Below are 25,815 nucleotides of genomic sequence, written 5' to 3' on the forward strand. Positions count from 1 at the left end.
TGTGCTGTTAAAGATTTTCCAGAACCTTTCAAAATATGTGAATTGCAAAAATAGCAGATCTACAAGTGCACAATACTTTGTGATGCCACACATTTGTGCACTTGTAGATCTGCTATTTTCACTAGATCTCGCTATTTGAAATGGGGCTGTGTTAATTCGTATTTTTTCATTTCTTAAAAATGTAGTGGAGACAATATAGTAGCCTACAATATTTGTCCTTGAAATGTAATGGAGTGAAAAGTCACAAGTGTAAAGAATGCAAATACATAAGCAAAGCATTTTTTCCTTTCCTATTTCTCAAAATGTCCCGGTAGCCTATTCTGAACAGGAAAGATTGCAAAGTCGCAAACTGATGCATGACAGCCAGGTTTAAGGTTGTCTGCCAATAATGTAGTTTAGACGTTATCTCCTCTCCTCAATAAAATGTCTTGAATTCATCCCAGGCAGCTAAATTGACTTAATGGGCTGGCCAAGACTGCTCTCGTGTGGTGCATTTGGGCAATTGCAAAAAACATGCCACCGTGTATAATCTTAAAAGTAAAATGAAGTGGGTTAAAGTTAAAGAAAAACTAGTAGCGATAATTCAGATTGTCAATCCAGTACAGTATGTACCATATTTTGTTGTTTACACAGACTCATGTCATGATTCATATCCTTCATCGATTTGTTCGATGATGATCACATTATGACGTAGTAACTTCCACATTTTCTGACTTTGCTTTCGCTTCTGTATTCTGCGATATGATTGGTTGAACATTCAGCCAGACAGCCACAATGTGCTCTCACCCCTCCTGTCTCTGCTTTATGTCATGTGTTCATTGAGTTGCACAATAGTTTCTGTTGAAAGAAGGGCCTCGTAGACTAGTTGACTAACTTGACTGACTGAGCTAAAAGTTGCACTGGTTACTTCGTCGGTTCACGGCAGGACATAACAGAGAAACATCGCCCACACCAGAGGTCAGTCCCACAGTCCCACTATATGGGCTACGCGTTTTTCTTCTGTTCTAATCCAAAATGTCAATTGATAGCGTTATGTTTTTGTTAGAGGGGAGAGGCTAATCAACACCGATGCCTGCAGGACACACAACATTTTTAGTTGATTTCGATAGTTTAAAAAAAGCGTGCATGTTTTGTCAGTTGGGTTCAGGAATGAGGGGATTCAGTGACGTTTGCTAACCCCATTGTTGTGGGGTCAAATTCATGATGAATCCAACATGGGATTAGGCTAGCCCAATTTGGGCTAGGATTAGGCTACCCTACTGTAGATTGAAAGCATGGTAAAGTAAATAAGAGAAGCCACGTTTATAATTCTAATCTAATTAATTCCATTTGGACTGAATTCTCTCCCACATAGCCACATCTCTCCAACAAATAGGGTGACAGCTGGGTCCCATGTAATTATTACTAATTAATCAAATTCTTCCTTCCCTCCCCCATGGCTCCATTCCTTCTATCCATGGCATAACGTTTGTATTTGTAACTGTTGACTTAATGAAATTACACCTCTACAAACCACGTTAGCTTAAGCTAGTTCTGGTCCATAGCCCTAATGCCCTTTGCTAAGGCATTATAGAGCTATGGATCAGAGCTCAACTTTAGCCTACCTGTGAGACAGCCAACTGAGCCAAGTGTTAGTAGTTTCATCAGAGGTCACAGTGCAGTGTTGAACCATTTCATAGATGGCTTCATAGACATAGAGTCATAGACTATCAGTGTTGTGTGAATTAATGTTTGTTTTTCTTCTTCTTCTTTTCTTTTTCCTTTCTTTTTTTTTAAAGGCCACTGTGATAGGAACCCACCAGATAACCTTTTGGGCTCCTTTTTTATTAGTATACTTTCTCACAGTCACAACACAATGTGTAGGACATTTTCTGTACATTATAGCCTTCCATATCATATAACTGTAAGATAGCTAGCTATGTATCTAAGGTTTTATCGTGCACTTGTTTATCAGGGAGCTAAATCTCAGACTTTGCTCCAGGACTGTAATGATGGAAGGGATGTTTTCACACATTGCCTCTGACCAAACCCCAACTTGCTTAACAAATACCTTCTATTGCAATTTTTGCAATCACTTGGAGAGTCGAAACCTGATTGCGTCAAACACCAGGCGTCACACTGCCAAGATGGTTTGCTGACCAGACTATAATTGGGCAATTTCATGTCTTTGCTGTACCATCTGGAATTCTAAATTAAAACTGATCAAAATGATTAGCTATTTAAAAAGTCCATAGTTGTTATTGATTGCAACGTTGCAACAAGGCTGTAGTGTAGTTAATTTGAAAGTGAAGGAATGAGTCAGTGATTGGACAGCATCAACAAGGGACAACAACAACAACAAGTGGCCTATCTCTAGCCCACTACCACAGGTTATCACGTGTCCTCAGGCCAGCAGGGATGGCAAAATTCCCCCTCAACTGTCACACTTTGGCTGTTAGGAAGGCTACGTGCAGCCTATGCTTTCTTGGCATGCAGAACAGAGAGCATATTCTCTTTAGAAGTAACAACTGGTGACAGCTGGTAGGCCACGCTCGCCGTACTCCGTCTCTGACAGTGTAATCACACAGCATGTGCCTTCTTGACCTTGTACATCAGGTCACAGATGTAAAGAATAATTGAATTTGGGTTGTGATGGCTGTGAATGGGGCGGGGGTGGGTGGTAAAGCTGCCATAAATATGATGCCATTGCCATACACAAGTGGTGAGATGGTAAAAGGGAAGATAATAAATGCAAAGACTACGTGGTCAAGGATTGATGAAGGTTCACTGTCCCATCCCCCACTAGGGTTGTGATCCTTTAGTTTAGGATTTTATCGATTATTCCGGACCGGTTCCCTATCGATTCCCTCTAGTCTAAGCGGTCTGTTTCCTTAACGGTTCCACATGGCCCCTTACAGGTCTTTAACTCTACGGGTCCATTTGGTTCCATCATCCATCTCCACAGTGCACACTCTTCCATTTGTACACTCTCATGAGAGTTATGGTGGTCCTTGAAATTAAAAGGTTTGAGAACCACTGGTATTGTACCGTGAAGTCCACATACAGCTCTGACAGTGTGACCGACTGACCGGTTCCAAATGTGATGGAACCATTTCTGGTTCCTCGCTTCTCTGTGTTACTGCTGGTAGAGGCCTTATGAGTGAGCGCCTGAGGCAGGGGCAATGTTATGTTTATTATACGCAAAACATTGAATAAAGCCCAAGTGGGGAAAAACACTTCACAGCAGCTGTCCGGAAAGTTATCTGGTATGCAGGCTTTTCTGTTTTCAGACAACATTTATACAGCAGCAGGCTTTCAATTTCCACCAATAAATCATACATTCTTCCCCACTATTGAAGCTAAGATGCCACACTGTTTCAATCAAAATCAAGTTGTAGAACATTTGAGAAACAAAAACAAACCATGAGAAAGAAAACTCCATATCACAGTATATTTCTGTCTTGCTTTATGCAGTGTTGTTTTATCACACTTGCATCATACTGTCTGATAAATTAAGTGAACCTAGTTGAGTTGCCATGCCATCTATATTAAACAAAATCACACCCGTGTGAAGTGATCATACATCATGTCATTCCGGACTTTTCCAGCCAATCAGAATTTGCATCCTCACCCTCGTCTTCAATGTTTGTGTTACGCAATGTGTTTGCACACACAAACACTCAAAACTGGCCATTCATTGTCAATGGCATTTATTGTTTATTTTGGGACAAATGCTCAAAGCTGGCCATTCATTATCAATGGCATTTAATGTTTGTGTTGGGACAAACACTCAAAACTGGCCATTCATTGTCAATGGCATTTAATGTTTGTTAGAACAATGTTTGTTTACAATTCACAAACCCTCAAAGCTGGACATAGGAGGGGCTAGAGCCCCTCGACAATACACAAACTCATTAAAGCATAGCAGATGGCCCGTAGCACTTACCCCAGCCCTTCAATGGCACTTTTGTAGACTTAATTAGATAGCATTTTAGACAGACTAATAGCATTAGTGGGGTTCCGTCTCCATGTTAAATTTAGTTGTCATTTACAACTCATGTAAAAGTTTCACTTTCAGTACTAATTTGAAGGTGAGGGTCTATAGAACCATTTTGGTTCGAGTGGCAATCACCAAAATAAAATAATTGGCCTATAGGGGGCGTAGTCAGGTGCCAACCCTCATCAGCCCTACCAAAATATGTAAACTGTTGTAACTTTTGATTAAATTATCCAATCTGAACATATGATATATGTATGGATTCACAATCAGGAGTAGCATTTGGTACTTAAACCTTATTACACATATAATATTTGTTTCCACCCAGTATTGGTGTATATCACAAATAAGCAGGAAAAACGAGCTAAAAACTAGTAGTGGGGTCCCTAGACAGAACGTCATTTACAACTCAACAAAAGTTTAACTTTCACTTCTAATTTGTAGATAATGACCTATAGAACAATTTTAGTTTGAGTGGCAAGTCTACAAATTAAAAAATATATATATTTTGCCAAATTTCGAAAATGGCCAAAATCGGAATTATGTTTATTTGAAAAATGTCTTAATTTTATTATATTGCTGTTTTTTCTTTGTTTTTCTTGCTATATCAAGTTAATCCTGTGTGAGGAATCAACTGGATTTCAAATATTAATGTTTTGAATAATCTGATATAGAAACAAAATAAAGATGGCTGCCAATGTACATTGAATTACTACATTACGCCTAACTTCTATCCTGTTGAACCTAGAATGGTGATGTTGGTGCCTATACCTATGTTATCATGAATGACTAATTGTATAAAAACAAAATACATAAAATAGGACAATATTTCACACAAATGAGACAATGCAGTACATATGTGGGGAACTAAAGTTAGATATTGGAATATAATACACCACTCCTGTGTTATATTTGTTTATTTTATTTTAGTTAGTTATACTATGTACTGACACTATAGGGGGCAGAGTAGCAGGTGTGTCTTAATTGTTCAGACTTGGTATCTTGTTAGTTATAAGACTAAGCATACTGCAGAAGAGCATGAGCTGCACTGATTGCTCTCTTGTGGTATTGATATTTTGAAGGTATACGCAAAAAAGTTAAACATGTCATGAAGGATCCTAAAGTGTTTTTTATGAATATGGATAGTCATGTGGGATAAGTGGCCATCCCAATAGTATGAGCTAGCATTAACCAAAGTAGCCTGTAGCTATAGCACAGGCTAAAACTAAAGGCTAGCTACAGTATAGCAATTATGCTGAGGAAGAAATTGTGTTTTCATTATTTTCATTATTATTATTACAATGGTAAATGTGAATGTAGCTATATGCACTGCTGACTGTTTTCTTGTATTAATATGTTGAGGCAAACTGTTAAATACAAAAGTTATATAATAATATAACAGAAAACTAAACCTGGATAAAGTATTTGTCTGTTATGGCTGGGACAACGAAATGGCAGTTGTGCATTTTGTGCCAAAAGCAAACTGAGGAAAGACTTGTTTGCCCTCTTGCAAATCCAGTTGCCAGTCGTAGAGTAGGACATCATAAGCCTTGCAAGTCAGTTCAGAGCAATTGACGCTTCTCGATCCCCACCCAGACGTAGAACTTCCAGATGCAGAATCCATGAAGCAAAATCGTGCATTCTGGCATACAACTTGTCCGCATCTGTATAGGGCAACAGCACTTGACAGTGCAAAAAAAAGGCATTCTGGAGGTGCTGTGGCATTGGCAAGAAGATCATGCCGGACATGGTGCACCTGTTAATCATAATAAATGTCTCTTTTGTGGTGAAGAAACATATGCAGCAGACCATTCATTCCAGAAGGTAGAACTCACCCAAGAGATAAACGACAAGGCAGTTGCGCTAGGAGAAGACCGTATCGTGGCAGTCCATGACTATCCATATTCATAAAAAACACTTTAGGATCCTTCATGACATGTTTAACTTTTTTGCTTACCTTCAAAATATCAATACCACAAGAGAGCAATCAGTGCAGCTCATGCTCTTCTGCAGTATGCTTAGTCTTATAACTAACAAGCTACCAAGTCTGAACAATTAAGACACACCTGCTACTCTGCCACCTATAGTGGCAGTAGTATAACTAATAAAATAAAATAAACAAATATAACACAGGAGTGGTGTATTATATTCCAATATCTAACTTTAGTTCCCCACATATGTACTGCATTGTCTCATTTGTGTGAAATATTATATATTGTCCTATTATATGTATTTTGTTTTTATACAATTAGTCATTCATGATAACATAGGCATAGGCACCAACATCACCATTCTAGGTTCAACAGGATAGAAGTTAGGCGTAATGTAGTAATTCAATGTACATTGGCAGCCATCTTTATTTTGTTTCTATATCAGATTATTCAAAACATTAATATTTGAAATCCAGTTGATTCCTCACACAGGATTGACTTGATATAGCAAGAAAAACAAAGAAAAAACAGCAATATAAGAAAATTAAGACATTTTTCAAATAAACATAATTCCGATTTTGGCCATTTTGGAAATTTGGCAAAAATATATATTTCTTTAATTTGTAGACTTGCCACTCGAACTAAATTTGTTCTATAGGTCATTATCTACAAATTAGAAGTGAAAGTTAAACTTTTGTTGAGTTGTAAATGACGGTCTGTCTAGGGACCCCACTACTAGTTTTTAGCTCGTTTTTCCTGCTATTTTTGTGGATATACAGTATACACCAATACTGTGTGGAAACAAATATTATATGTGTAATAATGTTTAAGTACCAACTGCTACTCCTGATTGTGAATCCATACATATATCATATGTTCAGATTGGATAATTTAATCAAAAGTTACAACAGTTTACAATTTTGGTAGGGCTGATGGGGGTTGGCACGTGACTACGCCCCCTATAGGCCAATTATTTTATTTTGGTGATTGCCACTCGAACCAAAATGGTTCTATAGACCCTCACCTTCAAATTAGTACTGAAAGTGAAACTTTTACATGAGTTGTAAATGACAACTAAATTTAACATGGAGACGGAACCCCACTACATGCGATGTAAACAGCACTAGAATGAATACCAGAATGAATACCAGTACGGTTTGCAAAAAGGTACAGTTGTAATGCTAAAAGCATAACACAAAAACAGCGTAGGGCTTGTTTCCATTGTGGTCCTATGTATTCAATTCACCAAGACTAAAGACAATTCCGTATAAGAAATCATCAATAAAAAATGTTTCCCCCGCATTATTTGGATTGAAGGCAACAGTCACAATGGAAGACGGTGAGAAGACCAGTGGAGAGCCAGCTACACAGACACCTAATGGAGTTGGAGACCAACAGGTGAGTGCTGTTCCTTGACCACTTTCAACCTGGCTCCCTATTTTCCCTATTTTTGTGAACATAGCCAATCCAAGAGCCCAGTAGCATCATAACGCATTGTGAGCTTGTAGATTTGCCACGCAACACCATTGCACAATGAAGTATTGTATAAAACAGGGTAGTGGTTAAGCCTCTTAGAAAACTTTGGCATATTACAAGATAATCATTTGACCTTCAGAATCTCAAATGGCTCACGTGTTAGTGGGTGGAATTTCTCATTAGCTGACATAGAATACTGAAAAGCTATTATGTGAAAGCAGCAGCTCACACATAATACTGAAAAGCTATTCTGCATAAGCTATTGTGTGTAAGCAGAATGTCATACCCGTTACTGAGACTGGCTTTGTGTTGGCCTTTTCTTCATGTGGCCCTTGACCAGTAGTCTCGAAGATCTCCAAATCTTTACTGTATGTCTTGTTGTTAACTGTAGTGTTGAACTCTTCCCAGAATGTTGTGTCCAGGGTGGGGAACCTGCCTTTTGTAAGTTCAGCGTGTGGAGTGGTGTCCAACGCCTACAGCAGCACCAAGGACAGCATCCCCTTGCTGAAGGGGGTGATGGATGCTGCGGAGAGTGGGGTTCGGACCCTGGGAGCAGCTGCCACCACAGGGTCAAAGCCCCTTTTCGATATACTGGAGCCACAGAGTAGGTTCAAATTAAAGTGGTTACAGTAGATTATTTCCATACACGGTCTCAGCATAAAATAGTGTGAGGTGACATTCTTCTTCTGTGTGTGTGTGTGTGTGTGTGTGTGTGTGTGTGTGTGTGTGTGTGTGTGTGTGTGTGTGTGTGTGTGTGTCTGTTGCTATTTAATTGTAGTTTCTGCTGTGAATGACTATGCCATGATGGGAATGAATAAGATGGAGGAGAATTTGCCCATCCTTCAACAGCCAGCTGACAAGGTTAGACAGAATGCCATATATTCCAGTTCTACACCACACAAGCAGACATCTTGAAACTTACAGTATGTATACCACAGTATAACAATACGACTACATCAGTGCTTGTGATATAATGAACTGCATGTAACCTTAACAATAATAAACAAAATGTAATGGAAGGTGATAAGAGAATTAATTTAATCTTCTCCGAAAAGAGGCCGTATCAAATATGAATGAATATCATAAACGATGCAGAGCCACTCCCTGACAGAAAAACCTGGGTGATTTGTTTTATTTTTCAAACAGTCAATATGACATGATCTAAGATTAGATTCCCTTGTGGGGATTTCAACACAATTTATATGAAATGACCTAAGATTCCCCTGTGGGGAATTCAACCGTAGACTGTAAAAAAATATGGACAAAGCGTTCTCCGGGTCTTATATGGATGTAAAATGAAGCCTGTCAGTCCTTGAATTCTTGTAAATCGCCATCTTTCTAGATCCGTTTGGGCCCAGCTGAGCCATTGGCTGGCCCAGACAACGAGGCGGGACTTGCCCCCCCTTCTTCTTCGTTGGTTTTTATTTTGACTCGAGTGGGTGGGGGATCCGTTAGACTGTAACGGTAGCCACGCCCCTCAGAACATAAGCGACTTTATGGTAATTTTTTTAATAAATGGGACCGTAATTTTCAAAAAATAATATTATGACATTAGAAATGAGACTTTAAACTAGTGACTGGAAGCAGAAAGTATTCATGACCATGTTTATTAAGGTAATACAGTCTAGGTGAAGTTGGGCCCAAATACATGGATCTCTATGGAGCTATGGGGTTTTTTGAGCCCAATGACAGCGCCACAACAGGACATTATATGAATTTTCAGGAAATCCCGATTTCCTTAGTGGCTTCACAAAATATCTGTCTGACTGCCCCCCTGATTTCAACACAACTAATAACCCCACGAACCATGGGAATAGCGCCATCTAGCGGCAGTGATGTCAGGACTTCAGTGGTCTATTGTGAATACTAATGGTTTGTGAAATGTATATATTTTTGTGTCCTGAATTGATAGAGCAAAATAACAGAGCCCATTTAACTCTGCCTTGTGTATTCATTTCCTATGTGTACTATTTAATTTTCACTTGCATAAAGGAGAACATTAATACGGTTTGTTCTTTGCATCAGTTTACAATCTCATTTGTTAGTGGTCACATTGGTTCCAATAAACTTCTTATCACAGTTGTAAATGCTGAAGTCCACTTACTCTGTTCAAGCGTTATTATTTAGGTTTATCATCTTCTCTCTCAGGTAGTGTCGGATACAGTGGACAAGGTGTACCAGTCTGTGACGGAAGCCAAGGATGCTGTGACTGGAGCTGCGTTTGGAGCGTGGATGGGTGGCATGGGGATGACCTGGGCAGCGGTCAGCGGAGGCATCAATTCCATCCTGGGGAGCCGAGTGGGCCAGATGGTCGCAAGTGGGGTTGGCATGGCTCTCAGTCGGTCCGAGGATTGGGTCGACCAGAACCTGCCACTTACTGAAAGAGAGCTGGGTCAGTAACTAGCTGCTAAATTTACTGTGTAGAGAAGTGGTTCCCCAAACACTGAGTCGGAACCAATTTAGTTTTAAATTATTACTTGTTTTTTAAGTCGAAGGGGGGAAAAACTTTAGAAGAAGTAGTGAAAATAGCAGATTGCTGCTGCGTTGTGAGCTTGTAGATCAGCTATTTTCACTAGTTTGGGTCCTTGGAAGACAACAGAGTTCTCTTGTGTCTCGAGCTTTGCTACACTGAATACATTACCAGTTGATGATTAGTCACACCAGCAGTGCTGCACTGTTGAGTGATATATTTCAGCAATTTGAATAATTAGCCATCTGAACGTCAAAAATGCTTTTTAAGTGATTCTGTGTTTGCCTTACACTGCAAAGAACAAATGGAATTTGTCATGACTATGTGTTATATTTCCTAATTACATAGGCCGTTCCAGATGATGTGGTAAGGGAGCAGTGATCAAGATGTAGTACAGTGACTCGATTTGAACACATGAATGGCTCAGGCTATTCATAGCTGAGGAAGACTGGCCATTTTGATGAACACCCCAACTGTTAACTTGGCCCATAAACCTACAAAGATCTCCAGCACTCACAGCTTTGACACCTGCTACTGATGATGTCATGTTACCATGTAGACCTGCTGAACTGTACTTCATGTGATCATGACTGACACGGAGGTGTTCACTTTGAAATCTGTGACCTTCTACGAACGAATTAGAGTTCTCAAATTCTGCCCGAACCCAATCCTACCCGGCTGGGCCCAAAATGTATGCTAATTAGTCGGGCTGAGCCTCGGAAAACACACACACACAAAATGTCAACTGCCCTGAGCAGGCCGGCTGAAAATCGGCGAAAGTGGACGTTTTCAAGATGTTTTGGCCATTCTCTCTGGAACGGCAGGTCATGCTCAATTCAAAGCTTGTTGACACCTTTTTGCGTTTTTCGGTTTTTCGGGCCTAAAGGTATGGTAATTGTCCGGGCTGGGCTGAGCCTCGGGCCGACCCAGTAGGGCACAGTTAGGGCCGGGCCTTGAGAACTTTAAAACAGATTGTGAATGTATATTTTCAGAAACAGAAACTGTTGAGATTATCGGTTGTTGGAGATTTCCGTTCACTCTGTTTCAGCTGCTGTTGCTGAGCCTGTCACTAGTGAGGTGGTGACTACCCCACCTTCCAGCCCCGGCTATTTTGTCCGTTTGGGAAAGCTCTCTGCCAAGGTACAGGAGCGAGCCCGTGAGCAGTCCATGGTCAGGGCCCGGCATGCCAGGGATACCTCCTATTCTGCCATATCTCAGATTACAAGTACTCTGGACCTACTGGAGAGTGCCCGCACCTCTCTGGGTACTGCCAGTAACCAGATAGGAGGAGCCCCTGAACAGCTGCTCCAGCTCTGGACAGAATGGAAGAAGAAGCAGCCTGAAGATGGACAGTTGGAGGCGGAGGTGGATGGTGCTAAAGATGAGAAGGAGGTGAGGTCAGGAGTCAGGACTGTAGTCTATGAAATAGATTAAAATTAATATTTTTTGATTCCCAATGAAGTTTGTACTTTATAGCATGCGAGATTTGTGTAAATAATGTATTACTATCAGAATCTCGCCTGAACAAGGGCAAGATTTCCCTTGAGGGAAAAACAACAGATGTCTCACAGCATGAGCATTGTCTTTTAAGGGAAGAAGACCAAAACCAGGCCAACTTCATTAAATGATGATCAGTTATCCCTTCAGATGCATCACTATGTCAAGTTGCTTCATGAATCATCATCTGCCTACAGCAACTGGAATGGAGAGCCCTCTCCATGGTACACAGTCTGAGTGACCAGATCCGGGCAGCATGCTCTGGCGTGGTGTCCAGCGCCCAGGGTCTGCCAGCAGCGGTCCAGGACCAGCTGGCTACCGCACGCCGGTCGGCCGAAGAACTGCACTCATCCCTGGGGAACACCAGTACCATCACACCCCTCCTCCTGGAGCAGAGCCGTCGACACCTAACACAGGTACTAATTACACCACCGGCTGTCTGTTTTTATCGTGGCATGATTCAGTTCAAAGCTGGAACTGTTTTGCTTCACTTTTGTTGTGCTGTTGGAATCATTTAAGCACTTAACACTGTGTTCAGTGAGTTAATACGTGCTTTACCTTTTCATTAGTAAACCGATCATCACCCAAGAGAGCCGCTGTAAAATCACGTTCAGTGAAAACAGGAAATGTATTATAAACAAATACATTCCCAAGAGAATCTGCTCATTTGCATGTATTTCTGAATCTAGGGCAGTTTCTATTTCCACTCATTTAGCAACTCAATGTTTGTGACACCTCCTGCATGACTAAGTGAAGTTCAATTTAGCTATGCAAGTTGCAATGGTGATGAGGATTTAGATATTGGGTTTAAACATATCTTACTGCTCTCAGGTACAACACTCCCTGGATGGCGTTATGGAGTACCTGCTCAACAACACCCCGCTCAACTGGCTGGTGGGTCCATTCGCCCCAATGCTCACTGAGAAAGAAGTGGTGGAGCAGGCAGGTGTGAAGACAGACCCACCAAAATAAACCTGTTCTGTATCTTCATGGTTCGATGTGACAACTGTGCTGATCACTTAAAAAATTGCCATTGCATTGTGCTGCTTTTATGACTTGAGATTGTGTTGATACGTTTGCATTTGTGTGGCTTATGTCTCAATAATGCACAAGCAACTGGTATGCACTAAATAAAATATATAGAGTACTTTATAAATGCATATTTACAATTGTGGACTAAGACTTTAAAGATATATATTTTGATCACATTGCCATTTGAATATAAAACTTGTGTGTAAATCCTAAACCCTCTAAAGAGGTGAAATAATTTATTCTGAGGAAAAGAAATAATGTATCTTTGGACATCTTTGGAAAATATGCCTGGTGTAATCTTATCCTAGAATTACTGTAAATGGGACCAAAACCATCTTTGAAAGAATTGTTTTTATGGCAACAAAAAATTGTAATTACAAAGCTAATGCAAACATATACTTTATCCATAGGCCTACGTGGATTCATCCCCATCTCTCACTCACTCACTCTCACTCTCACTTTCTCTCACACACACAGACAGACGTGCCAAATATATTTTTCCAAGTTGACATGTATGTATACACAGCATTTCATTTTTTGTTTACATTGTAATAATTAATTTGTGGATTATGTTTGCACTAAACTTTTTTGGTGGAAATGGCAGACTCGTTATAATAAAGCATTAATAACAACAATGACCTGTCATGTCAGTGAAATTGGGACTGCATAGCATCTCAGCGTGTCTGTGTGATGTGTGTAATGGATGATGGGGTCCAGTCAGTCCACTGATCTCTGGCTGAGTCCCATTTCATGGAATGATGAATTGTTGCTTGGGGTGACGTCATGCTCGTTGTTTCGAATGTCGGGAGCTAGCGCTGGTTAGGAGGCCGCGCGCACGCCAAGAGGACAGAAAACTTGTCCAAATCTGAAGACCAAGGTCGTCGACAGCACTCGGTACTTTGACTTTCAGGTATCGCTTTTACCCTGGGTGACTTTGTGACATATTCGTAGCCGATCGAATCACCGTTAAACGTTATGCCAGACCGCTGTCGCGATGCGCACCGTATCTGGTTAGCTGGTAGTGTTAGCTGCCTGGCTAAAGGGCTGCTATAGCTAGCTATCGTTTTACGTGTCGGTTGGGGTTTATTTAAGTCTGGGTGCCATCGGCAGTTACAACGGTCGTTTTCAGTGAATGTGTGTTTTACTTTGGAATTGACTGTTAGTTGTGTAGTTTTGGGGGTATGTTCCGTCTCCTTTCTTTTCAGTGTCACATCAGCCACAACAAGTCGGCCAGCTGAGCTGGCCCGTTGTTGAGCTAACATCGCTGCTAGGTTTTAAATAATACTTAATCGCACGACCGTGTCGCTGGACAAAAATGACGTAATTTCAACTGAAAACAACACATCGAAACATTTTTTTCTCAGTTTAAACTAGTTACGTCATTTGTTTTTGTCCGGTGACACGGTTGCGCGACAAAGTGTAAATGATCCTGTACATTATATTTGCATTGAGCCCAACAACAAGCAGAGGACAGAGATTGTTTTTCTGCTGCGGACAAAACTAAAAGTGTGACAATGACAATCAGCATAAGTTGTTTATACAGCTCTACTCGGCCAGCAGGATACACGTTTATTATCAGGAGGGCTTTTGTTCCATTTGTTTTCGCGTTCAGACTTGTGCAGACATTTCTTTGCTTTTGTTCTTTGTTGTGAACTTTGCTGGTGCCTGATCATCAAAACATCTTGCTGTGCGGCGCAGGCACATCTACTGTACAACTACAGTAGCAAACAAACAACCCATCAACCCATCTTTCTGTTGATGTTTTTGTTTAATATAAACCCGCTTGTTTGCATTGCCTTCCCAGTTTTTGTGATTGTTCCTCCTGACTGCCATGGCAACACTCTAGTTCATCATACCGATCATCATTGTTGGTACAGTAAAGAGGAAAAATGCCCATTTAAAGTGTTCTTATTTGGGGTTTTTCACGTTCAGACTATGTAATTCTCAGTTTACCATGGCAAAGTCGAATCCTGCTTATTTGGCATTATTGTGGTGGGGAACATAAGCTTGGTTGTTAGTTTTCATTAGAGCAAAATGGCCCCTTTGAGTTAGAAAATTACGATCTAGCGTTCTATGCCTGTAACTATAACCCTTACAATGATACGACTATAACCCTTACAATTACACACAGGTCTCCCTCTACTTAGGGACACATACGTACCTATGTTCCCCAGGTTCTACTGTAGTGTATACTACAAAACACTGAAGTCCTTAAACCAGAAACCTAACGCTAACCCTAAACCTAGCCCCTTTCAGCACCCTCGGTTAAGCTTTTCTGAAGTTTGGACATTGCTTAACCGTAGGGGCCCTAATCGGTTATTCCACTTTCGTTGGGATGCAGATGTACATACCCTCCGTTCACACCGAGCGGCACGCCGCTTGAGTGTTTGTGAGATGTTTCAATGATGCATAAAGCGGCTATAGGAGACAACAGAAACGTGGGAGAAATCGCATTAACAGCCGAGTATTTCTAATCTTTAAAAAAAATGTTTTGGCTTCTCTGAAATTCTCAATTCCTTGACTGACTTGTTGACTTCCCATTGTACCGCCTCCCGAGTGGCGACTGGCTAGCTGCACGTCCTAGTAACTGCCTCTGATTGGCCGACCGCAACATGCAGGATGTTTATAATGCTGTTGTGTCGTGGGAGGCGGGACATGGGATGATGGGAAGTGAGGAAGAGAGAATTTCAGAGAAGCCAAAAATACTTAACGGCATCGGCGGTTAATGCGATTTCTCCCACGTTTCCATTGTCTCCTATAGCCGCTTTATGCCTCTTTGAAACATCTCACCAACACTCAAGCGGCGTGCCGATCGGCGTGAACGGAGGGTATGTACATCTGCATCCCAACAAGAGTGGAATAACCGATTAGGGACCCTACGGTTAAGCGATGTCCAAACTTCAGAAAAGCTTAACCGAGGGTGCTGAAAGGGCCTAACCCTAAACCCTAAGGTAAGTGGGGAACATAGAACCTGGGGAACATGGGAATGACCCCCTCTAATACTCCAATGCCAGTCTCCAAGCTCTTTTAGCTAGTTGGAAAAAAGAATCACCATATAGCCTCAGTCCCAGCCTTAATCATCGGCGAAGAGAAAAGCCTGGTCACAATATAAGGCAGAGATTGCATAGCCGGAAGTGTCGGTCCGGAACTTCCGTCAGATGTATTTCCCCCGGATACGATATTTTTCGACCTATTCACAACACTTGTTTCATAAACGGAGAATGTAAACAGATTTGTAAAGCATCAACGTCATTTCCTTGAGCGGTACTTCTTCCAAAATCCTGCTACTTCTGCCAAATTCCAGCAATGCACTCTACAGCGTAGGTCTTGCCCAGCGTGATCACCATATAACAAAATAGACAGACTGGACACTAATAGTTTTGACTAACTCTTCCAACCCTATTTTCAGGAATATCCTCTCCCGTCCCCCTCACCCCTTTTGTCAGAGAGCATGGCTCAGGAGGCCAATCAGACGCAGGTGCCAATGCTTTGCGCAATGGGATGCGGTTTCTATGGTAATCCACGCACCAACGGCATGTGCTCGGTCTGCTACAAGGAACACCTGCAGAGACAACAGGGAGGGGGGCGATCTAGCCCCCCAGGAGAGAAAGGTAGGAAGATGGTTAGAGGGCTGACCTAAAAATAATAATAAATAAAAATAAAAGAGTATGGGTCAGGTAAGGACAACAGAAATGTTACCCCAAAATGGACTGCTGAATCTGCTGGTGCTAGAATCTGATGAAAGGGTCTGGAGAAAATCTGGCTGCCTGTACTTTGGCATTAGAAAGCAAGAGAGTGATCTCTCCATTGTTAGTTGACAATGACTCATAGCACATCATGCTAGTACAGTGCAGAGCCATAGAGTAAGATAGAGTTATAACAACTCTGTTCACTTCATGGGGCCAGTCCAATGGCAGCTCTTCTACATATACTTCTATTGGCGAATAGGGACACCGGAAGTTTGCGGAATGCATTGGAGTCATGGACTCGCGCGAGTACATGAACCGGCGCCCTCAATGTCGCAACTCTGTCTATACTGTCTATATGGCTCTGGTACAGTGTATAGCAATGAATAGCATCACAATGTTATGTCAAGTAAACAAACATAGTGTGACCTGTGAGGATAAATTGAAAATCCTGCACGGGACGGGATATCTTTTACTATAAACCCTTTGGGGGTTCTCCTGCACAATCCCTGTTATGTTTCTTTATATATATATATATAAATAAAATAATAACATATATATATATCTTTGTTTCATCACACCCATGTGTTCTATTAAATATTAACATGTGAATTCAATACAGGTGGAAGGGTTGTGGACGTGTGTGAGCTATCAAATTGTGTTGTGTCCTATTCTGCACAGTTGCGACATCACCAGCAGGGTCCCCAGGAGCAGTCGCTTTGTCTGTAGAAAGCACGACCCCAGAGCCTTGCACAGAGGGGGTGGGAACACCACCTGAAGATAGGACACCCAGGTATGTTGAATGACCGACAGGAAATCTGCTCAGCCCAGTTGACTGCGAAACGCATGGTTTCTAATCGTGTGTGTGTTTCAGCCCCAGCTCACCCAGCCCTGTAACCCAGCAGATGACAGCAATGAGCATTTCCCAGGATTCAGCAGCTGTAGACTCGGACCGGGCTGAAGCAGAGGAAGAGGAGGAGGAAGGCACATCCAAAAACACAGGTCAGACAGGACCACAGAGACGAGACATGCATGTTGACTCTAACCTGCAACGCACTGTCAGGCTACATTGAGCCTTTGTGCCCGTACCGATACAACAGCTTTTCGGGCCAAAGATCTTTAAATGTTGAGGTTTTCTATTTTCAGACAGCAACCGAAGAAGGATAGACTGGTGTAACTGAGCTCATCCAACTTATCTTGTTCTCTTGTACCAGAGCCAGTAGGAGAAGCGGCACAGACTTCTGATGGTGACCAGACTCCAGACAAAAACAAGAAAAAGAACCGCTGCTTCACCTGCCGGAAGAAAGTGGGCCTCACTGGTGAGGAAGAGAATTTCAATAGTTATACACGGCAATTGATTCTACCGTAGTTAACTACTGACACTGTTCAAAGGTTTATGGGTCACATAAGCTGTGAGCTAAGATAATTTTTATTACCCTCACAGTTTCAACTGTTTCAAATTCAGGTGCACATTTCTCATTTTTATTAGTTTATTTTAAAAACTCATTAGACTTCTGTGGACCTTTTGGGACACTATCCTAGTTTGATGTCGTTACTTGCATCATATTGGTCCTTTAGTGCAAATGTGTCGTTGTTGGATTGAATACTATTGCCAGAGTGCCCTTTGGTACCAGAGCGCATGTTGGCACCAAAGTGGACCAGTAGCAAAGAAGAACTCTTATTTAACTCTTATTTATGGGATTAGGTCACATTCTCAGAATGTTCTGAGGGCTAAGATAGCTAAGGAAACCAAATCATGTTATTCATGGTATTTACATCATGAGTGATCATGGCTCACTAGGACTCTGCAAATACACTGAGTCATTTGGGTTTGTGTGTGTTTCTGAAATTACCTTTTGATTGGTTGAATACTTTACAGGTAATAGTCAAATGTTTTGCTATAATGATGACACTAAAATCCCCAGGGGCTTGTTTCCATTTGACTTGTGCTCTTCAATATGGGCCAATTATCATATTGTATTTTAATAATTTATTGGAATATATTTCCTCTCACAAAATTTGTCACTACCGAAACATAGACCTTTACCTTCGAATAAAGATACTTTTTCCCCTTTTTTTTCTCTTCCCTTTACAGACCATTTTTATTTATTTTATTATGTAGGTGGTTCCACAATTAAATACATTTAAATTTATATTTTAACAATTTTTAGAGGACGGGGACAGTGGACTACTCACATTCAACAGCACCAGTTGCAGAGGGGAGCACATACGCCTAATTTATGCCTCGTTGCATAGAGAGGAAAAATCGGCCAATATCGGCCAAAATATCAGCCAAAATCATCTTTTGCCCATATTTCCGATATCAGTGATATCGGCACCGATAATCGGTTGATCCCTATTTCCAAAATCACCATTCTCAGTCCATGATTTAGGCAAATGTGGTCCACCCCACCTACCACTGTAGTAGTTGAGAGCAACATACTGCAGGCTAGTAGTGCATTTCACGGTCCAAGGCATTTCACAGTGCACTGCTGGCTTGCACACCAATGCTGAACTGGTCAGCCTAAAAAAAGTCTCCTGGAGTCAAGCTCGTAATCCTTAAAATCCTAATCCTAAAAACTTGTATTTTGTCTCTTTGTCTGATGAACTGGTTTATTTTGATTAATGTCAGATCTTTGTCTATCTTGTTTTCCATAGCCAAATCATACTGATAAATTCTTTGTAAACACAATTTGCAGTTAACACAAGAATAACTAATTATCTTCTGACTGGCCTCTTCAAATATGAATCCCCCACCACTGACTTCTTTAAAACTAATTTACTACCGCGGTTGCACTCTTTCAAATGGTCCTCACCGCCGGCCATGGAAAAGGTGTCTTATATTTTGAAAACCCGGAACCGGATGTAGTTATCGGTCATTACTGTGATGTTGGTGGCGGTGCGCACAGTCGCAGCGGCTCGGTGCACTCCCCAGCACATTGTAATTTTGTTGTACCTGTACCTGTTACAATGACAATAGATATCTATTCTATTCTATTCTGCTGCTCTGCCACTCGGTATGTGACTTTCATCAGAAGCGTTAATATTGTAACCGTGAGGTAGCCCGGATTCTTTATAGAGCGTCGCAGTCCCTCCCCTTTTCAGAACGACGAGTGGCCCAGGAAATGAAATGCAATGCATTCTGACCATAGGATTTTCTTTAAATATTTATTTAAAGACGGTTACGCCGCGGACAAAGCCAACTCGGATCGTGTCAAATCATGACAATGAACACAATGTTTTGGGCCGATCAAATAATTTATAAGAAGAAAAACAAAACAAATAGTGTTGTCTCCTGCCTTTATTTTCTTCTTTCTAATGATTTGATCGGCATAAAATATTGTGTTCATTGTCATGATTTGTCACGATCCGAGTTGGCTTTGTCCGCGGCGTAATAGTCTTTAAATAAATACTTAAAGAAAATCCTATGGTCAGAATGCATTGCATTTCATTTCCTGGGCCACTCGTCGTTCTGAAAGGGGGAGGGACTGCGACGCTCTATTGAGCTCCTAACATCAACATTCTGTATAATCGCCTCAATGTGAGCCTCAATTCTGAGAAGAAAAGAAAACGCCGTTAAAGATTGTGGCTTATAATGGAAGTGGATAGAGGGAAAACATTTAATTGACAGACCACAGTGGAAGCAAGCGTTGAATAGCGTCGGGGAAGCTAATGTACAGTGAATATAAAAGAGGCTATTCTGGATCAATAAATAACCGTAATAACTCGTCCAGCTCGACTTTGGCAGCCAATGAGTTTAATTGGCAAGTCACAGACTACAAACAACCATGTGCAACAGGCAGCTACAGTAACACATAGGATAGAAAGACTATGGCTAGAAGGCCTGCAAGTGGAACATGAGGTCAAAAACCATACAGTAACCAATATCAAATGCTCTGCTTGATAACTAAGTGTAAAATAGATCATAATAAACAAAGGTCTGAGAGGGATGTTAATGATTAATCGACGCTTGATTATAAGAATCAATCAACTTTAACCTATAGAAGGTAGACACATGACTGCCATTCAGAACTGATACAGTACACGACTACAGTACATCCACTGGATGGTGCTGTAAGTGATATATTACCGTATATATTATATATTTTAACAAAAAGCTTTCTATTAATGCGTTTAAGCTCTATATTCAAACGATTGTTTGTTCAGTAACAGGGGTCTCCTCTCTCTCCAGCTCTAGTAAACGGAAAGTATTTTTTCAGTTGGGTTGCCAATCTCATAAGATTTATCAGCGTAAAATGTATAGTGATCTGTTTTGTTTTACACTTTGAGTGGTGCTCCAAGGAACAGCAATGTGTGTCTGTATGTCTCCATGTACGTCCCCATGTATGCATGTCCATTGTCCAAATTAGTACGTCAATACTAAGCATTGGTTGATTTTGTAAAATTTTGTAAAAACGGCTAGGAAGAAACGGGTCTGATTCTTTTCACGTCTTTTATTGAATGAATTTGGTATCCCAAACTGAAAATGTATTCTTTTGATGGTGTTGGGAGGCTGGGGATCAGATTAATCTGACATGTGACCATTGCTAATAGCTGCTGTAATGACAGAATTCCCCCCACAGAGATGACTACATTTGTGTCTTGGATGTTGATTACTGTTGACCATGTTTTTTCTTTTTTTTAAAGGTTTTGACTGTCGCTGTGGTAACCTATTCTGCGCCATTCATCGCTACTCTGACAAACATGACTGTCCCTACGACTACCGGGGTGCTGCTGCTGCCCGTATACGCAAAGAGAACCCCATCGTGGTGGCTGAGAAAATTCAGAAGTTATGAGGACTGAGCACTTTATTATAAAGTCTCTCCCGACACACAGTGTGAATACAGAACAATGGCGACTTGGATGAAAAACATGATGAAATGGCTTCATTTTTTCATGGTAGTCTAAGATGGGTGGGGTGGGGTGATGCAGTCACAGCCCCTGTCCAGACGCTCCCTTCAATACCATCTCCCTTTCTCTCTCTCTCTCCACCTGCGACTGCGATTGAATGCATTTGTGAGTGTGAATGAAAATGTGTGTGTGCGTGCGTGCGTTTCACAGAGAGTCGGGGAGAGAGCAGTAAGGATATGGTGGGCATTAGTGTTGCTGTGGGGAGGGAAGACATTTAATTAATTTTTCTTTTTGTTTTCTTTTTTAATCCCTTTTTGTTGTTTCTCAACTTGGGAAACATGTGAGTTTATTTTTATACAATCCCTGTGAGGTAGTTAAATGAGACAGGTGTAAGCTGTTTAAGAGCGCTGCCACAGCTTGGCTAAGGACAAAATGACAGAGAAAGGTCAATTGGGAAGGCTAGTAAGCTAAAGAACCGACTGGGTCCTTCCATGTATCAGCAAGGACTTTTTAGGGCATAGATTATCCCCCCCAGACTAAAAATGATGTCAAATTGACCTATTTGTTTTATTTTCTTCTCTCTTTCACATACCCTTATTCTTTGGTTCACAAGAGGTTGAACTTCCAGGTCTCTGCATTTTCCAGGGATTCTCTTTATATCGTGTTAACATACGGATGTTGGGTGCATGAACAGTTATTGGAGTGGGCAGGAGGGGAGGGGATCTATTGAGAACTTTGACTTAAGTGAGTGATTGAATTCTGTTTTTTCCCCCTTTGTTTTAATGAGCGTATGACATCAGAAGATCTATATTAATATATTGTAGTTAGCTTGAACTGTGTGATTGCATTCTATTTATTTTATTTTTTTCATCATTTGGTTGGTCTGTGCTGGAGGATTGGCAGCATGTGTCAGCAAATCATAGTGATTTGCACTTAACCTTTTCAATTATATTTAAGTGATTCCATTTTGATTATGTAACCATTTGAAGAAAAAATATATACAAGCTCTGATATATGATGGAGTAGAGTCCAGTTAATCTGTTAAAGATTGTGCAGTAAAATGTCAGTTAATTATTTTATTTCTTTCTCCTTTTTTTTCTCTTGGATTTGGACACCAAGCACAACAAAATAAAGTGTTGTCAACTGCAGAGCACAATACAACATGTATGCCACACCACCTCAGTTATTTTCAGCATCTGGGTCATTTCTAGTTTTAGAGCTGATCAGAGTATAGGGGGCTTGCAGAACAATTCTTGCTGATTAGTCGGACATCCGGTTATAGTAAGGTGTAGTATTGAGCTCTTGAATGCCCTTTTTTTGTTCTGTGGAAGCACGCCAAGTGGATATCCATGTTTCTCCAACCACCAGCAGACCACTGACACATGCTGAATGAAAACTGAACTGGGTTGCAATGACTCTGTATGGTGATATGGTGACACCTTTTGCTCTCAGCTGAAGTGAATATTGTTGCAATACTACGGAGATGCAGCGTGCTGTGCTTTTATGTGCTGAAGTTGCAGAAGAGTCCTTGCTATGAAGATCGCTTCTAGCTAGCTACTCCTAGGAAGATCCAATTTGCATGCATATGTGTGCAGTCAGACACATTATTTTGTAATTGACTGCATTTTTTTGAAAACGAAGCAAGAATGTTTTAAACTTAAAGAGACTGCAGTAGCACAATGCATGCATGGCTGGAACCTTGGCTGACCGAGGTTCAAATTAACAGGACTCTACTGTTTCAAATGTAAATACCATGTTGCTCCTATCCATAGTATAATCCTATGTAGATTGTTGCCAGAGTCAAGGGGGATTAAGGTAAAATAGTAATGTTGTATAAAAGTGCTTTTCATAATTATCCAAAAGAAAAAAAGAATGTGCCTGAGATGGCACCCATTTGTTTTCTTTTTACCCCTTTAATTCACTGGTTTATACCTGCCTAGTATAAGGGGGGTGGGGGTAACTATTGTCAGACTAGATAAATTGTACTGGCTTGTAACCACCACTAATGTCCTCATGCAGGATTGCGCCAAGATCCTCTTTACTGACCAGCAGCTCCATTTGGCATTTCTATGAATACATTACCCATATATGTAAAGTATTGATAAGAACTGGATCATCTTCTCTGAGCAAGGGGCCCCTAGGGTTGCACTGGCTTTATAGTGTTCAAGATGTCCCTACATGCCTCTACTGTTAAGATTTTTGTATTTAGCCTTGCTGAAGTACAGGATCCTAATCCATGCCTTTATTGTTATAAATGACTGTTCATAAGATAGAGATGATATTGAAAGTTGTTAGGCCTATGTGAGGTGTGCACAGAGGTTCCCCTGCTACAGGCTTCATTTTGGTCATAAATAATTGCGCTTTTCCTTTATCTTAATCGTCATAAAATATATAAGTCTTGGAAGAGATGCAATGAATGGGCTGAATATGCATTTCTAGAAGTCCACATGCATTAAGTGATGAGAATTACTCAATTTCTCCATAGCATATCACCTGTTTGCTTGGCCTGTATTCATCCATCTCTCCTGTGATTGAATTATTAGCCTTTGTCATGATTCCCTAGAAAGTCTTACTGATGGTCAGGTCTAACTGGATCAGTGCGAACGGCGTGCGAACTGTGAGACTTCAGGGAGTTGGAGTTATCAGCGTAGTTATTTGAATTGCTCACTAATGATCACTGACTTCAAAAAGTAGTTCATAGTGATTGCTGTGTGATGGAAATGTACATTAAAATAATCTTATTTCAGGATACATGTGAATGGACCGTCCCAACAATTTCCCAGTGTGTGTGTGTGTGTGTGTGTGTGTCTCGTGTGGTTACGTGCTTATAAGCAATTCTGCCTTGCCTGCTGGTTTGAGTTTCACTCTAAAAAGCTGGCCCTTAGAAGATACTCCCCTTCCCTTGACAGATCTAAGATTAAGAAACTACACCTCTTTCCTGTTTCCGACTTGATGTACATGCCGGGTCTACAGCACTTTTCATGTGAACAGGAGGGAGTCATTTCTTGAAATGGGGCACAGTTCTGATGGGTTTAGACGTCCTTTTAAGCTGCAGACTTAAATGAACTGAACCATTCTGTCTTTCACTGTGTGTATGATTGTTCAGATGTGTGAACGTTATGCTTGTCATGGTTTTACACATGCTGTTTTATATTGACTGCTCATATCACCCGGTATTTTATTTAATTTCTTTTTTGTGGAAATGTGAGCGGGTTGAATGTAAACCACCACAATTCATGCAATGGAGTGTCATTTTTCATCAAGCTATACCTAGCTAGTTGACGTGTTTATTTTGGGGTTGGGGTTGTTTGGGGAGCAGATAGAACTGAGATTGATAAATTACTGCAGTTCTGAGTGTTTTTTGGTGAGGGACTTGGCACCAGCAAACTAACTAGATATCCTAAATATTATTACATTATACTTTTTTCCCTTGTTGATTTCATGGAGTTTTGATGTGTTCGATCTTGTCTTTAGCACAACTTTACATAATCATGTACTCATCAAACGAGGCTTATGGTTGATGGTAGTGACGGTGATAAATCCGCTTAACCATGTGTGACTGAATAATATGGTTAATATTCTCTTGTGTTTTACAGCAGCACATGACATGGTATATATTAGAGACAGTGAAGATGAAGTCATTATTTCTGTCTCGAGGTTGAGGGACACCAAATGAGTTCCAGAATGTTCACAGAGTTGATAGTTCTGTCCTGCAAGAAAACCTTTTGGCACTCCAGTCCCCCAGAAACACCACCAGATAACTTTTTTTTTGTTTTTCTTACAAAAAAAAAAAAGAATAGGATTGTATGATGTGTAAGAGTAAGTATAAAACAAATAAAATCACAAAGTTTATTTTAAATTACACTTGTTTTTTGCATCTATTTGCTTATTTTGAGCATTTTGTTCTGCAAAGGCTTGAGAGGCAGAAACGATCACTAACAAGGTAACTCAAAAAGCTGTTGTAGCCTACATATATGCACAGTAGGCCTACCGCTTTGTACTTATGTATTTTTCTCAGACTCAGCAAAACGCCATAGAGACAAATGGCTGTACACAATGTCACCAAATGTTTAGCTGGAAAGTATGCTGGCTGTAACAGGAATTTACCATGAGGTCTGTCACCCCCACAGAGTTCAATACCTTCACTCATACATACTAAAACCCGATACTCATGGTTTGTGTGTATGCTCTATATCCATTAGGATAACCCATTACCTTATACATAAAAAAAATCATGTAGTTACTAACCATTCCATTTATGTATAGATATACCTCTACAGTACACTAATAATGATTGGCATCGGCTCCTTTTTATTTATTTATTAACTGTTTTGTTAGTTTTCTTTAAAAGAAAAGCATGTAACTTTTACTAGTATTCTTTATTGGCATGCTATTTTTAATGAAACAAATGTTCATATTGGGCCAGGCTATGGTGTAAGGCAGATGCATATTTGTGTACTTGTCGAAATCATGTTGTTTACTAGCCTAGCCCTAGTATACACATTTAGGTAATCGCAAAGACTTGAGCAGACCGGATTGTTCTATCTACGCACATATAACAGTAGCTCATACAGTACCAGCAGGGAGCCCTGCCCACTGCCACATCAGCGGCAGCCCCTTCTCTACATTGGGCCTTTTTGCAGGTATTAACATCTGTATCCAATTTACATGACCTAAGCTACATTCCTGGCTGACCTGGCTGCTGTCAGACAAATGCAAGCAACCAAGTTGGATCGTCAGACCAAGTGCATTGAAAGTTTCTGTTGAAAGTTTTACACTTTTTGTGACATCTTTATTGTTATCACCTGTGCTTCAGTGAAGTTCCTCCTTTACCAAACAAAGTATTAGGCCTACTATTAACCAACTAGGTGGTTCCTGGAACAAGGTTTCCCTTCC

General features: G+C 40.7%; 2 protein-coding genes across 5 annotated transcripts; both read left to right on the forward strand.

The window, feature by feature from the left end:
• Positions 1-794: 794 nt before the first annotated feature.
• plin3 (perilipin 3) lies at positions 795-13,017 on the forward strand. The gene is made up of 8 exons (XM_083767017.1): positions 795-957; positions 7,225-7,305; positions 7,792-7,987; positions 8,162-8,244; positions 9,532-9,775; positions 10,902-11,245; positions 11,548-11,766; positions 12,182-13,017. The coding sequence occupies exons 2-8, from the start codon at positions 7,237-7,239 to the stop codon at positions 12,320-12,322; spliced, it is 1,296 nt and encodes a 431-aa protein (XP_083623143.1). The 5' UTR covers positions 795-957; positions 7,225-7,236; the 3' UTR covers positions 12,323-13,017.
• Positions 13,018-13,153: 136 nt separating this feature from the next.
• On the forward strand, positions 13,154-24,778 carry LOC310860428 (AN1-type zinc finger protein 5). 4 transcript variants are annotated; one of them, XM_083767322.1, is made up of 7 exons: positions 13,218-13,292; positions 15,144-15,333; positions 15,792-15,993; positions 16,750-16,861; positions 16,943-17,070; positions 17,283-17,387; positions 20,716-24,778. In XM_083767322.1, the coding sequence occupies exons 3-7, from the start codon at positions 15,834-15,836 to the stop codon at positions 20,862-20,864; spliced, it is 654 nt and encodes a 217-aa protein (XP_083623448.1). In that variant the 5' UTR covers positions 13,218-13,292; positions 15,144-15,333; positions 15,792-15,833; the 3' UTR covers positions 20,865-24,778. The 4 variants fall into 4 exon arrangements, with proteins under 4 accessions (XP_083623445.1, XP_083623446.1, XP_083623448.1 ...); XM_083767319.1 differs by lacking the exon at positions 15,144-15,333 and having other exon boundaries at positions 13,154-13,292; XM_083767320.1 differs by lacking the exon at positions 15,144-15,333 and having other exon boundaries at positions 13,168-13,276.
• Positions 24,779-25,815: the final 1,037 nt, after the last annotated feature.

The sequence above is a fragment of the Protomyctophum parallelum genome, assembly GCF_964188405.1.
Source record: "Protomyctophum parallelum genome assembly, chromosome: 6".
In the NCBI taxonomy this organism is placed as follows: Eukaryota; Metazoa; Chordata; class Actinopteri; order Myctophiformes; family Myctophidae; genus Protomyctophum; species Protomyctophum parallelum.

What these genes read in the sequence shown, in the direction of transcription:
- plin3 (XM_083767017.1), top strand. Translation starts at nt 7,237, where the DNA reads ATGGAAGACGGTGAGAAGACCAGTGGAGAGCCAGCTACACAGACACCT. An exon ending in ATGGAGTTGGAGACCAACAG is followed by an intron (nt 7,306 to 7,791) that starts GTGAGTGCTGTT and finishes AACTCTTCCCAG; the next exon opens with AATGTTGTGTCCAGGGTGGG. An exon ending in ACTTACTGAAAGAGAGCTGG is followed by an intron (nt 9,776 to 10,901) that starts GTCAGTAACTAG and finishes ACTCTGTTTCAG; the next exon opens with CTGCTGTTGCTGAGCCTGTC.
- LOC310860428 (XM_083767319.1), top strand. Translation starts at nt 15,834, where the DNA reads ATGGCTCAGGAGGCCAATCAGACGCAGGTGCCAATGCTTTGCGCAATG. An exon ending in CCTGAAGATAGGACACCCAG is followed by an intron (nt 16,862 to 16,942) that starts GTATGTTGAATG and finishes TGTGTGTTTCAG; the next exon opens with CCCCAGCTCACCCAGCCCTG. An exon ending in GAAGAAAGTGGGCCTCACTG is followed by an intron (nt 17,388 to 20,715) that starts GTGAGGAAGAGA and finishes TTTTTTTTAAAG; the next exon opens with GTTTTGACTGTCGCTGTGGT.